Source organism: Crocodylus porosus, unplaced genomic scaffold, assembly GCF_001723895.1.
Source record: "Crocodylus porosus isolate Cpor-Errol unplaced genomic scaffold, CroPor_comp1, whole genome shotgun sequence".
NCBI classification, from domain to species: domain Eukaryota; kingdom Metazoa; phylum Chordata; order Crocodylia; family Crocodylidae; genus Crocodylus; species Crocodylus porosus.
The window spans coordinates 10,546,104-10,561,232 of record NW_017728951.1 but is presented as its reverse complement, the minus strand read 5'-3'; the positions used below and the strand labels follow the sequence as shown (position 1 = coordinate 10,561,232).

General features: G+C 42.7%; 1 protein-coding gene across 1 annotated transcript in view; it reads left to right on the top strand.

The window, feature by feature from the left end:
- Positions 1-15,129, top strand: part of LOC109323795 (deleted in malignant brain tumors 1 protein-like) — a 189,414-nt gene that overhangs the window by 69,019 nt on the left and 105,266 nt on the right. The window contains 8 exon segments of the mRNA XM_019555460.1: positions 933-960; positions 3,963-4,220; positions 4,223-4,280; positions 6,939-7,256; positions 8,212-8,525; positions 9,674-9,697; positions 10,792-11,061; positions 13,853-14,137. Coding sequence (XP_019411005.1) covers positions 933-960; positions 3,963-4,220; positions 4,223-4,280; positions 6,939-7,256; positions 8,212-8,525; positions 9,674-9,697; positions 10,792-11,061; positions 13,853-14,137 — 1,555 coding nt within the window.

Here is a 15,129-nt window from a genome sequence, read left to right as displayed (position 1 = left end):
AGCTCACTGAAGTTTGATATTCACTATTTTTGTTTCTCCACATTTTAGCAAACAATTTTTAAGAGCATGACAATCAAATGATCCATAAATCTCCATATTTAGATTTCTTTTGAATTCAGAATTGTTGTTTTTATGCTATTTGATCCAGTCCATCCATTATCATTAATTAGTACCATGCCATCTACATAACTCCTCACAACACCATTTTTAATTGCATGATTAATTAAATTGATTAAAAACGCATGTTACTGAGAAAATAATGAAAGTTTGATTTAGGTTGTATAAAAAATTATCTTCAGGTCTAATACGGTCTCATAAACTTACTAGAAAAAGTAAAAAGCCAAAAGTACAGTACATTGCTAATGCTGATTCTTATTAAACATAATATCTTTGTCCTTATTCAGGTGAGCAGAAGACACCAAAAAGTAATCTTTTCATACATTTTTTTTGCAGCTTCCATGGGACCTAATACACCTGGTAATGTTTACTTAATTTTTTGATTGATTCCATTGACAAAATACATCTGGCTTAAAATTTTTGTTGAAAAATGATGTTATTACTACTGTATAGTTGATGAGAAGGAATATTTACAAACCTTATAAATTACAGCATACTTGAAAAAGTCATAGAGGGTGTTTACATACCGCCTATAATTAAAATTTATGTTCTTCTAGGCTAAGTACAGACAACCAAAAAGCCCAAGGTGGAATCCATCAAAACTTTGCAGGTTTTTCTAAGCTGTGAAACATAGATCAGGAAGGAATAAAACACATTCTGCCATCAGTGGGGGGTGTGAAGGGTGTCTGCACTAGTCCCAGCCAGGATGCTGGTAGTGCCCATGTGCCCTTCCCATCATGCCTGACAGGCACAAAAACAGCCAAACCCAGCCAATTTTCTCCCCACAATCTCTCCCCAGTTCTGCCCCCCAGCAGCTGCCCACAGCAGTGGGTGGGGAGGGCGGTATGTGGGGGTGGAAAGGAAAGGCCTCCACCCCGGTGCCCCCTGACCCAGCCAGAACCACTGTGGGGAGAGCAGCACGGGGGGGTTTCTCTCTTCCCCTGCAGCCTGGCTTGCCCAGCTCCCCCCAACCCAGCCAGAACCAAGCCAGTCAGCACAGAAGGGAAGGAAACCCCTCATGGCGTGCCCCCCAGTAGCTCTGGCTGGGTGGAAGATGGGACACAAACCTCCACTCCCCACTCACTGCCTGGCTGAGACACAGGCAGGATGCAGGCTGGGAGCAAGACTCGGTTGTCTCAGCTATAGGACAGCCTGGGGGTGAAACCAGCCTGTGTCGGCCAGAGCAAGCTAGGCTGCCATTTTGCAAGGGGGAGGGGGTGAGCAGGGTGCCACAAGGCATCCTGGGAAGCTGTAGGACAAGGAGCTAAAGTGATTCACTACAGGATCTGGGGTGTTCAGGCAGACTTAAGTTTTTGGCCTTAGTTTAAAAGTAGAGTATAAATTTTAATTTATTACTACAGGGAAAAAAAGCATTCATATTAATCTTATGTTCTGGAAGCCTGGCCTATTTACTTTAACTCCTACCTAGTAGAGCCCTTGTTAATCATCTATTTAATATTCAGTTACACTGTAAGACACAACTTAACATTGGGGTAGGGCCGTGTTGCAGCTTCCTGGAAATGTTTGGTTAAGAGGTCTCAGGAAAGCACGATGCCTCCCTGAGCTCCTAAGTGACTGTAAGGCCTCGTCTCCACATTACAGGTATTGTGCTACTAACTGGTTCATTGTGCAATTACCTTAAGACCAGTGTAACAGAGGGCTGGAAGCTTGTTACTTTAAGGGTAAAGGAGCAGTGGGGAGAGCCCCAGGAAGGGGAAAGCTGCCCATTGTGAGCTTTCATGTTTACATCTTCTAGGGCAGAGTCCTCTTAAATGTAAGCATCGGAAAAAGTACATTTTTAATTGGCAGGTGAGTAAGTGGCTCTCTCTTTCAATGGAGAATTGCCAGCACAGGCATAGACGATAGTTTCATTTGACACCACACAGTTACCTAGTGAGGCATGACTGTGAGAATTTTAACACGACAGTTTTATTGTCCTTGAAGTGGAGTAAACATAGTGACCTGGGGGAATTACAGGAAGTAACCATTTGTTTGGAAATCGATACACTGGGTTCTATATGCAACAAATCGTGCCATGTCCTCGTCATTCATTTAACTGATGGTAAACCTTCAGGAACTGTACATATTGTAAAAAGGACTATTGATTAGAGTTGAGTTACCCTGGCATTATTCTGTCATTTACTTTGTGATGCAAGTACACTTTACTCATTGGCTTCAAATAAGAGCCGCTGGTGTACCCTGGAGAGTCAAATTCTGTTGTCATTACAAGATGCTTCAGTTCTCTCCTAACTTTGATCTTTCACATATTAGCAAGCAACTATAGCAGTGGAACAATTAGCCACCATGCTTTTTTGAACAATATTTACCTTCCTGTAATTTCCATCAGCAAACTTCAAAACAAGACTTTGCCAAATTGTTCTCTGTGCCTTTGCTTTGTGACAACTGATTTTTTTTAGTAATTGCATCATGCATATTTTTTCTGAACACCAAATACACCAAAAATACATATTTCTCTGAAATCATAAGCTGATTTCTAAATGAATAAACTTCATTGCTATCGAAGACCTTTGTAATAGTCCTGACATACATGAACATACAATATACTGTTCAGCCCTGTTTCATTAATATTTTCAACATCAGGCAAGATACCAATCTTTAATCAATAGATTTAACTGTTACTGCAAAATGTAACTGAAGATGCTTCCTGAATGTGAACTTGTCATATTGTTTGCATTCATAGCTGCCACAGGATGGGAAGCCTCTGGTAATTTTTTCATATTTATGTAATTGCTTTTGCTATCAACATTTGAAAGGGTTAATCCATTTCGAACAGCACATTTGGAAATTGTAATCTCACTGAAACTGAATTTTTCATAAGAAAAAAAATCACAAGAAGAGAATGGAGGGCATCAGATGTTATGGATTTCGTATGAGATAGGCCATGGTCCATAAAGCAAACAGTGGGAGAAGGGATTATAATTACAATCTCTGCAAGTCACTGCAGTGACTCAAGCAGAAAAGAGATGGAGAGAGTTTGAATTATCCTTATTCTGAATCCTGCATGGAAAAAAATGAGCTATGCATGTGAGTATCTGGCTGTGGGAGAAGGCTAGGCAGGCAACAGGAAAGCTTGGATATCAGCACTACAAATTGCAGAGAAGTGAGCTCAACCTTTGGTTACCCTTGGCCATTGTCTGTCTTATCAAGATCTCTTCCTAGATACATTGCTAAGGCATGGCAACACAGATCTCTCAAGGCTTCTCCATGAGGCACAGAAAGAGTTGAACTTAATTACAGTGACCAGGGATGTTGATGATTGAATGAAGATTCCTAACATTTCATAACTTACAGCCTTCAACCCAGGCCATGCTTTTCTTCACCTCTGAAGTTACTCTCCTTTATGTCAGAGTAGTGCAAGAATTAAATGTACATCAGACTCTCTGTTCTGATAGTCTTGATAGCAAAATTAAGCTGAGAATCAATCCAAATTGTAAATAAATCCAAGCAAGGACTGGACCTGGGCACGTGAAGCTTGGCAAAGAAAGAAAGAATTGAGCTCAGCCCCAGTTCATTCATTGCAGTCAAGATGTAGATCATTTCTGAGTCACATGACTCATCTTGTTCACGCTTATGAATCTGACATGTCTCGAGACAACAGTGGCATAAACTTTGAGCTTATAGCCTTGCTCCATGTCTGTCCATGAAAGTCAAAAGCTTCAACAATTACTTTAAACGCATGCTCATGCCAAATCTCACTACTCACCTGCTCGGCACAGGACTAACTTAATCTACTCCTTGAAAAGAAATTTCTTTGATTCTACAGAAGCATGAATCATGTCTAGCAAGCATCCACTTTCAATGAAACTATCGTCTCTTTTTCAAAGACATATTGCCAAGACTGATGAATGGATGGAACAGATGGGAAGGTTGAGTTGAAACTCATTACAGAGGAAACTGGAGGCCCATTTGCAAGGATTCTTGGGATATAAATGATGCAGAAGTCCTATGTAATCAACTTGAATGTGGACATGCTGTATCAATTTCAGGATACATCAGCTTTCCCCATAGCACGGGAGGTATTTTCATTGGTGATGTGCAGTGTAGAGGGAATGAACGCTACCTATGGGAGTGCTCTCGTAACTGGACAGACATAACTGTCTCCACCATGAGGGTTCCAGTGTCATGTGTTCAAGTTCTCTTGGATTTCTTTTCATTATTTATACTACTGAATGCTGTAAAATCACTTAATTTCCGAGTTATAGTATGACTATCATTATGGAAAATATTTCCTTAGAGCTTTTATTTTGTGATTATTAGGATACTGTATACTGAAGCTTAATCTACTGGCTTAATTATCAATAATCCTAGGTTTTCCAGTCCTGAATGTTTCCCAGATTTTTGTTTAATGTGGATATGGAAGCAGTTTTCCTGTTTCCCCTTACTTACAAGACTATTTACCCACAAGGAGTATGCTCTGCTTATGCCTCAAAGGAATTCTGGCAAGATGTCACTCTGCTATCCTCAACTGTTTCATTCTGAAAGACCATTGCATTACTTCACCTGCTAGCCATCAATCTGTTTTTGGCAATGCCAAGTTATGGAAACGAGCTGGAAGTCAGCCCTACCTGCGACTGGCATTCCATCCTTACACAACTGACACCTTTTCATACGGTAGTAACGTGGGCTCCATAATCCTCCAAGACAGGAGGAAGGAGGAAGAGATTAAGAATGTTTTTACTTACTATGGCCATTGACACCTCTAGAGCGATTTTTCGAGTAAGGCAGTCGGGACCTGCCATATTAAGGATATTAAGAGCCTCAGATTTTTGCAGACCCACAGCTTCTAAGAAGGAAGTGATTTGCACAGAGTTCTTGGAGCTTCTTGATACTGATCCAAAATGTAGCTAATATTGAAACTTTTTCAGTGCCTATACATGAGCGTGGAGGCTTGATTCATCTTTGTAATTTATCTAAAGCTTTATCTAAAGCTCACTGAATGAGCTTTAGTTCAAGGGCCCCTGCCACCAGCTTGAAGCATGGGCACATTGATAAATGAGACACTGTGGGGCTCACAGAGTGGGAGCGTGTGTAAAAGTGTCCTTCATGTCTGCCAGGTGCCAAAGGAGTTGCAAAATATATTCTTGTCCACTGGCTTTCAGTTTGTTAGGAAAGAAAGCCAGCTCATAGTTTCATGCTTACCTTCTGCAGCTACCCAATCATTAGAGAAAATAATTCATTGTTTTGCATATCTTAGGTGGTAACCTTGTCATTTAAAACTATCTAAGACAAAAATATGTATAAGATGGGGTGAAATATTTAGTTTAAATATTTAGTTGCTATGATATAGTAATCATAGCAAAGGCTATGACTGAAATATACACTTTTTTGTATTTTTTTATTCACAGCTTCCATGGGAACTGAAATAGCTGGTATTTTTTTCATATTTATTTAATTACTTCTATTGTAAAAATATGTTAAAATATGAAATAACTTGTTGTCCTAGTGATCACCGATTTTAATAATATTTAATTATTTAAACTTTATTCCTAGAAGAAAGTGACTTTTGGAAGTTCTGTGTATTTTAATTACAAGGGAAGATCACAGCACCTGCTTACACAGCCCCCCTTTTCTATTAATTACAGTAGCAAAATTGAGCTGGAGAGTTAAAAACTGAGTAGATACACCCAAATAAGTGCTAACCATGACTACATGCTTGATATGACAAATATATCATAAAAAATGCTCCTCATACATTTCCTGGACCGTCACCACTACAACAGCACTCAAACCCTACTACACACCTGAATGACTGTGCCTCAGTTTCACAAAATGAATCATGAAACAATAAATGATCATGTATTGGACAGCAGTCTGTATCCCAGAATGTGATTTAGTCTATTGGCACAAAGGCTGGTTCCACACCAGCAAGGGTGTGCCTGTACAGCAGCACAAATAGTAGTGGCGCAAATTTATGCCACTACTTTGTGCCATAGTGGGCACCCCTGCCCGCTTCTCCTTGTGCTGCAGGATGCGGGAGGGGGCTGGCTGGGCACAGGATGCCTCAGCATGGGCTAGTCATCCTTTGCACTGAGGTACCCTGTGCCCCTGCCAGCCAGGGAACAGCAAATGGGGGTGGGGGAGGTGCTCCCCACCTGGCTGGGCACAGTGGACCTTGAGACGGAGGAGAAGGCAGCCTTGGGCTGCTCCCTTGTCTCAGCACAGGGGCTGCACCTGCCTACCTGCCAGCTTCTCTGTCTCGAGGCACCCTGCATCCACCCAGCCAGGGAGTGGATGGCTGGGGTGTAGGGTGCCTCAACACATGGGCTCTACAGCATGCAGAGACGAGCAGGATACCCTGGTCTGCCTTCTCCCCCGTCTCTGCATTTGTCCTGGATCCTGCCACTTTGGTGTGGTTTGTGCTTTTTTTCTAGGTTTTATTTTTTTGCTACCGGGCAGTCCCAGTAGCAAATCTGGCCCCAGCACTGCAAATCAGCCGCACCGCACACTGATTAATGTGCAACTTGTGCGGTTTGTGGCACTGCAAAGAGATTTGCAGCTCCACAAACCACACATGCCTGAATGTGTCTATCACTACGGTGAATTAAAAATCTCCTGAGAGAGACAAAATTCACACTATAACCTCACATCTTTGCCTGCCAGATTTCAGCATAATTTAGAATTATTTTTTCCTGTGTCTGATTATTAAAACCGTGACAGATAAGCAGTAAGAGAAGTTCCAAAACCACATATAATAAAATACCTGAATCAACTCCAGAAAGAGTCGAAAGGAGGTTTTGTTGGCAAGTTTGCTATTAGTTTGCTATTTATTTCCCATTTACATTGACTCTTTTATCTTTCACGGAAGCATCATTGAGACTGATAAATGGAAGACATAGATGTGAAGGTCGAGTTGAGGTATTTTACCAAGGAACCTGGGGAACAGTCTGTGATGATTCTTGGGACATAAATGATGCACAGGTTGTGTGCAGGCAGCTTGGATGTGGAGAGGCTGTCTCAGCCATGGGAAATGCCCATTTTTCTCAAGGTTCAGGAATTATTCTTTTGGATGATGTACAGTGCCAAGGGAATGAATCCTACCTATGGTGTTGCTCCCACAGAGGATGGGCTGTGAATAACTGTAGTCACAAAGAAGATGCAGGTGTCCTCTGCTCAGGTACTTTCTGATTTTTCATATCTATGTCCAAGACAGTCTTGTGAATCTAATATTTATGCAGAAGTCCTGCCGCTCACACGAAACCAGAACACTTTGTTACGTGGCAAACACAAGAGCAGTACTGCAGTGGGCCAAAGAAGGGCAGAGAATAGGTAATCCTGGTCCTAGTCTCTCTCTCGCCCCTTGCAGAGGGGACTAGTTAAAATGTTTGCAGATTCCTGGAGGAAGGATTTCTCTCAGCCCCAAATCTTCAGTGAAAGAGACTGATGGACCGAGTCAGAAACACCAAGGAGGATGAATGTAGGAGCTGCAGCTATATTTGAACACTATATTGCAGGGAGTTGGGGGAATGACTTCATTTTCTTTTTAAAAAAATCAAGTTTATCCTTGAAAATAAACTGGAAGTAACTAACCTGTAAACCTGTTGTGTTTGTCTTTTGTTCACAGGTTCTAGAGGGCATGATACTCCTGGTAAGTCCAATCTCCGATTACTTTCTCAGAATGTTTTTTGTTTAAAAACTGATCTTTAACTATTCACCAAAAAAAAAGCACATGTTGGAGGGGAAGGAACAGTTCCAAGCTCTTTGCCAGCATTTTTTTAAATGCTCTGTGATACTGAATGTCTCCAATTTTGAACATGCGCCTCAAAAGAACCCTAGAAAAGCATGATTCTTTGGGAGAATGGATACTTGGCACTGCTTCAAGATATCTCAAGCTGAGCTCTAACAATTACTAGTGACTTAAAAATGTTGGTCTATACTTATGGTAATCACTACAAAAGATTAAAGATGTTATTTGTGCAGACCAATCAAAAGAAATTCATATTTATCTAGTAATTTTCCAGTGTTTTTGAGTAAAGGGAACTCCATTAATCTAAACAGTGCAAACGCTCCTATCTACCACTGTATAAGAAATCTTTTGATAGCTAATCTAAGATATGATTTTTTTCTGTCTTTCATAGAAATATCACTGAGATTAGAAAATGGGAGTAATGCATGTGAAGGCCGTATTGAAATATATTACAAAGGACACTGGGGAACAGTCTGTGATGATTCCTGGGACCTGAATGATGCGCAGGTTGTGTGCAATCAGCTTGGATGTGGCCAGGCCATTTCAGCACCAGGAAATGCCTACTTTGGCAAGGGTTCAGGAACTATTTTCCTGGATGATCTGCACTGCGATGGAGAGGAATCCTACCTATGGGAGTGCCCTCACAGGGGCTGGTCCTTCCATAATTGTGGCCACCAGGAAGATGCTGGCATTGTCTGTTTAGGTAGCTTATGCTTCATTTCCTTTATCTTAAGTGGGAATTACATTTTGCATTATGAAAGATCATTATGAAAATACCCTGGGAAACAAATTGCCACTACACTCCTGTGGTGTGTTGATGCCCTGGGAGCTATGTATTATGTGCATCCTTTGCCAACCCTGCATGTGTACCCAATTCCCACATCACATTTCTCTGAGGCAGTTTATACAGGAAGAGACATTTTCTACAGTGCACATCATATGTGCAGGTACCTTGCATAATGTACTAAATGCCTTTCTTTAAGACCCTGAACCACCATGGGAGGCATATGGGTGTCTAGTAGGCACCTAGAGCCAAGGTCCCATTCATCCTTCTTCCAATGCCATGTTAAACCTCCTTTGCCACTCCAGTTCTTTTAAAGTCTGCCCACTCAGACCAGAGACCATCAGTTCCACTCTGTTCCATTGTTCTTCACCTTCATCATTCCCTCTTCCTTCACCAGTTTCCCTTAGCCGCTGTACCACTGCACCAAAACTATCTTCCCCTTTCCCCTCTGACTCCACTGTCTATTAATCTCCCTTCTGTCCCTTCCCACTACCTATTCACAAGGATAATTTTTTTGCTTAAGTGGCCTGAATGCCTGAATTTCCTACTGATCTCAAATTATATTGCCTCAGAATAAACATGTTGCCTTTCATTGTTTGTTAATTCCAGATTTCCCAAACTGACTGGCTCAGTTGTTAATCAGGATCAAATGCTACTGCATGTCTCCTAAAGCTACCCACCTCCTACTGTCTTAAAAATGATCTTGTCAAGGAAGTGAATTCCAGTGCATTCTCTTTTACACTAGCATTTTTAATACAATTTCAACTATAAAACTTCATTTAGCACAATTAAAGATCAAGTTCAGCCACGGTTCTACATATAAATGCAATTTTGGAAAATTCATAGATTCATAGATTCATAGATTCATAGATGCTAGGGTCGGAAGGGACCTCAATAGATCATCGAGTCTGGAAAAGGTTATGGAAGGTAGAATGAAGGACTGTGGCTAGTGAGAAAAAAAAGCTGAGGCCCGAAATTTGTGTGCAAGTCCAGTGCAAATTGCCTCAACATTTGGGAACATTTAATTACAGCCACTAAGATTTTATCTTGTTCTTCTTCATTCACAGGTCCTGACAGAACTGATGCACCTGGTAGGTGTCATATCTCTCTACTTGATCATTTTAGTGTCAAAATATGTTTTATTCTGAGATGTTAAACAATTCACTAATGCAAAAGTTGAGGAAAAATACAACACAGTTTAGGGGAATACTTCATTACAAGCCTCTGGCCTCAGTTTTCAAAGACACTAATGGGTTCCTCAGTTTTTGTCAACTAACTTGAGAGAAAATGAAAGAGGTTTGAATTTTAGAGGATGGAAGTAAGCACTTATTTAGTAGGCTTGTGCAAAGCAGCTAATATTTGCTTCAGATTCAGCTGATTTAGGGGACAGTGATGTGATTCGGTGATTCGAATCACTGTCCCAAATTGATTCAGCTGAATCTGATGTAGAGATTCAGCTGCTACCAAATCAGCTGAATTGAACAGGTCCCATCCCTTGCCCACTCTCCCAGCCCTGTCAATGGCTGCCCTGCCCGGCCCCCTCCTGGCACTTTAAAAAAAAAAAAAAAAGAAGAAGCCACCGCTCACTGGCTCCTGCCAGGCAGGGGGGTGATCTCCACTGCCCCCCACTGCTCTGATCTGCATGGGGGGGCACTAGCACAAGCTCCCAGAGGCCCCAATGGCCGCTACAGCAGCCAGTGGGTGTGGGGCTTTTTTTTTTTTTTAAAAAAGACTGGGATGCTGGGGCCAGACGAGGCAGCCATTGACAGGGCTGGGAAAGTGGGCAGGGTTCAGGGGGCACTCAGGGGGGCTGGGAGAGCAGGCAGAAGATGGGTCCTAGTAGGCATCCCCCCTGTGGTCCCTTTCCCCCTCCTCCAACCCCCTCCCACCCCCTACTTACTGGCACAGGGCCCAGGTCCAGCTCCCTGTGGTGGCAAGGAGTGACTGCCCAAATCCCTGAATCTTCTCCAAATCTTTTCCAAATTGATTTGGAGGCTTTGAATCTATTCAGACCTTTTATTTAGTCTGCCAATTCAATTCCGATTCAGAGATTCAGCCACCAAATCGCCTCTGAATCAAGTCAGCAACCAAAGCTTCGCACAACCCTATTATTTAGAATACCTATTCAGCATTACAAAACTACACCAAGCACTACTCTGGGATAATCATCTTTCATAATTTGAAGGCCGTGTTGAAATTTATTATGAAGGACAGTGGGGCACAGTCTGTGATGACTTCTGGGACATGAATGATACACAGGTTGTTTGCAGTCAACTTGGATGTGGCTCAGCCATTTCAGCTCCAGGAAATGCTCACTATGGTCAAGGCTCAGGAAATATTTTCCTGGATGATGTGCAGTGCAGAGAGGATGAATCCTCCCTGGAGCAATGCTCTCACAGGGCCTGGGGTATCCATAACTGTGCCCACCAGGAAGATGCCGGTGTCATCTGTTCAGGTACTTTCTGCTTTATTTCCTTCATTGTAATGATGCACAGTGAGAGTTATAGTTGCAGAAGCAGTAAATACAATATTATGGCCAACATCTGCATCGCTTGGGTGGTATAGTGAAGTTGCTGGAGCAATGTAACTTGGCCCTCTGTTAACTCACGAGCTTTTTGCCTAGCTCTCCAATCACTGTATCCTTCAATAGTCTTTATAGGACCTATGGGAGGAAAAATTCTACAATACACATAAAGAATGGAAGAAATTTGTATGACTGCTCCCCCACCTCTTATCATCTGGTAGAAAGTAAAATATGGGTCTCAAAAGGTCCATCGTATTCAACCATTCAAGATGCTGTCATCCCTCTCAGAACTTCCCAATCTTTTCTATGACCTATAAAGATCAATTTCAAGGTCAAATTTTGGATATGCCTTTAGAATTCTAACTTTGGAAATATTGATACTTTTAGAATGAAAAAGTATAGATTTTTTTAAATTTTCAGCTCATGAAAGAACTGAAGCACCATGTAAGTTTTCCATTTATTTGACCATGTTTAATTTTTAAATAACTGTTTGACATGTTCAAAATCTACTGATACCAAAGCTAAAAAAAAAGATATAGCACATGTTTAAAGGAACTAAATATCCCCAAGTCCATGGGGAAAATTTTCAGAAGAGATCTGTGATTTGGTTGCTTAAACATATCTTAAGGGACCTTAAACCAGGAGTGTCTGCACACCAGGGCAACCTGACAGTGTGGAGAGCAACCAGGTCCAGCTAGTAAATCTGTTGTAAGGGAAGAGGCATGGAGGGGGGCAGATCAAGGCCCCAGTGGTGAGGGAGGAAGTGGAGCTGGGGAAGGGGCAAGTGCTACACAGCCAGGGTGGGTCATGCCGTAGGGCATGGGGGTGTGTGCCCCTGGATCTGTGCATCGGGTGTGCGTGGGCTCCTACTGTGGGCTGGAGCCAGGGGCAGTGCCAGGATATTTCCATTGGGGGGGGCTGGGCCAGGGCTGCACTTGGGCAGGTGGTGGCAGCACTGGGAGGGGAGCTACAGAAAATCTGGGGGCAGCTGCAGCCCGCCCCCATAACTCCCATTTGAGTGCTACCATCACCTGCCCTGAGTGCAGCCCAGCCCAGCCCCCCACCAGGAAGATCTTGCTGCCACCTGATTTGGGCTAGCAGAGGACTGGGGGGAGCAGGTGGCCCCCCAGCCCTCCACCAGCCCACATTGGGCACACCTCCCACCAACCTGAATCAGCCCTGGCATCCCAGGTCCCTTCTCACCAGCCCCCTTGCCCCAGCTCACCTGTGAGTGCCAGCACTGTCCCGGGGGAGCAAGCAGGGAAGATGTAAATACGCCCCCAGCAACCTTACTTTGCTCATGGATTATGAATTTTCTTTTACACTTTCTAAGAGAGATCTCAGTAGCCAATATGAAAACCTTAGCATACGAGGTAAGATTTTCTTGTCACTTTTGTAATACACTAAAATTTGTGCAGTAGGCTTAGCAAACTGTAGCCAAGTACGATTTGGATCTTATGCCCAGTCCTCATGTGCATCCTCACCTCTGATATGCTTCTAGGGTAGTAAGCTAGAGGATTTGATTCAGGGAATGGTAGCAACATTTCCCCAGTTACATATTAACAGTGCAGGACTCTGTCTTGACTGTTTTATATGCAGAGATCCTGGCACAGGCAGGAAGAGTGGCCCAGATATCCCCAGGAGGAAAGAGTCCCTCCAGTTCAGTGTTCCAACAGGAGAACCTCCTGCCCCACTCACCTTAGCAAACCAACCCATGCTACCTCTCCTATAGCCCAACACCCTCAGTCCTCTCCTCTACAATAGTCTCCACCCCTTCTTCTGACCTGAGACCCCACGTGTAGTCCCACTCCTTCGCAACATTTTCCTTACTCTTCTTCTGTCATAACCAAAATCTGCCACTATTATCTCCTCCCCTTTATGGCTTGACCATCTCCTCTCAGTGCACATGTGGAAGGTATTTTTCTTTTTGGCTGTGGAGTGCTTTCTGTTTGTTCTTTTATACTTGTATTAAGTACCTTCAAATGAGAAAATTCTTTTTTACCAAAGGCAGAATAGCCTCTTTGTTTTGTCTCTATGGGTTTCTGCCAAGGATCACAGTGAAATTACAATATTGGGGTGTGGGTTAGGATCTTGTGCTACTGCATGAGATGCACAGAACTTGGGAAAGTTGGCAGCTTAGAAAGCATCTTGGCTACACCATCCCTGCCTGTGCAAAATAATCCTTTTGGCCTATGCGAACAATGGTGGTTTCTATATTGAAAGCTGAGCTCTCATTTGAACGGTTTTTTCAATTAAAAATACTTCAAAAAGACTAAAGTCCTAAATATCTTGGCCTTTCTTTATGATCACAACAACAAACATGAAGAGAATGTTACTCATTCACCCACTTCAGGGGAATATCTCTTTCTTTATTAATCTTCCAAAACTTTGTACCGTTATAAAGAATGAAGTAAACCAAGCCAGTGCACATGCTCAAGTATGCAAACTTAATTAAAAATTCAATTTAATGGATATCCTGAGGCAAGTAAGGTCCAGCTATTGACTATGGGTTTACCTAAAGGATAGCTCTATTATGCAGAATACTTATGAATATTCATCTTAGGGGGCTTAACCAACTACAAGCGCTAGTCCAGAATGAAAAACATCTTTAATTCATACATAGATTAATAATTATGACTGAATCTTTTTAAGATAAATTTTGTTAGCCAATTATAAAATATAAAAGCCAGTGAAGGATAAGATTTTCTTCTGTTTTTCACAGAAATGTCACTAAGGCTGGAGAATGGAAGTAGTAGTTGTGAAGGCTGGGTTCAGATTTATTATGAAGGACACTAGGAAACAGTCTGTGATGATTCCTGGGACATGAGTGATACACAGGTTGTGTGCAGTCAGCTTGGATGTGGCGAGGCCACCGCAGCCTCAGGAAAGGCTCACTATGGTCAGGGTTCTGGAGATAGTCTCCTGGATGAAGTGAAGCACCGTGGAAATGAATCCTTGCTGTGGCAGTGCTCTCACAGGGGGTGGAGTGTCTACAGGGAAGTTGCTGGTATTATCTGCTCAGCTACGTTCTGCTTTATTCTTTTCAGAGTGCTTGTTTGTTATTACAGCAGAAATTATGGGTAAGAGCTCATGGGAATTTGCCTCTCTGCACCTCCTCTGCTGTTAACTGAGGCTATTGTGTACCATGAGATTCTTTGCCTGTACTGCACATGTACACCTACATCCCCCATTCTTCATAGCAGTACTGTACTAGGAAGGCAAGGAGACATGCCCATGATGCATATAAAGATTGGAGTCACTTTACATGGCCACTTGATGTAGCTAAGGACTCAGAATGAAAACATGAGAACAAGGAAAAAGGCTGTTACTCCCAGTCAGAGACCTCCCTGATCCCTGGCACATTCCTAGAAGTTGTCTATTCAGCTGAGTTTACCACCCCCCACTCATGCCATCTGTCCTCCTTTTCTATCTATTCAGTCTGCAACTTCACCAATCTCTACCTTTTTCTCTTCTGAGCTAAGCACCAAGGTAAATATTTCTATTCCTCTTAATTGCCTTTCTTTAATAATTTCTCTAAAGCCCCTGGCACATGTAACACTTAAGATTTTTTTTTCATAGATTTTCATAGACATTTGGGCTGGAAGGGACCCTGGAGGATCATCGAGTCCAGCCCCCTGCCCCAGGTGCAGGAAGTCAGCGGGCATGTTGTTCAACATCTTCATTAATGATGTGGACATTGGTGTCAGGAGCGGACTGGCCAAGTTCACCAATGACACCAAACTTTGGGGCAAAGCATTCACACCTGAAGACAGGAGGGTGATCCAGGCTGACCTGGACATGCTCAGCAAATGGGCGGACGAGAACCTGATGGTGTTTAACACCGAAAAATGCAAGGTCCTCCACCTTGGGAAGAAAAACCTGCAGCATCCTTATAGGCTCGGCAGTGGTATGCTGGCTAGCACTACGGAAGAAAGAGACTTGGGGGTCATCATTGACCACAAGATGAACATGAGCCTGCAATGCGATGCTGTGGCTAGT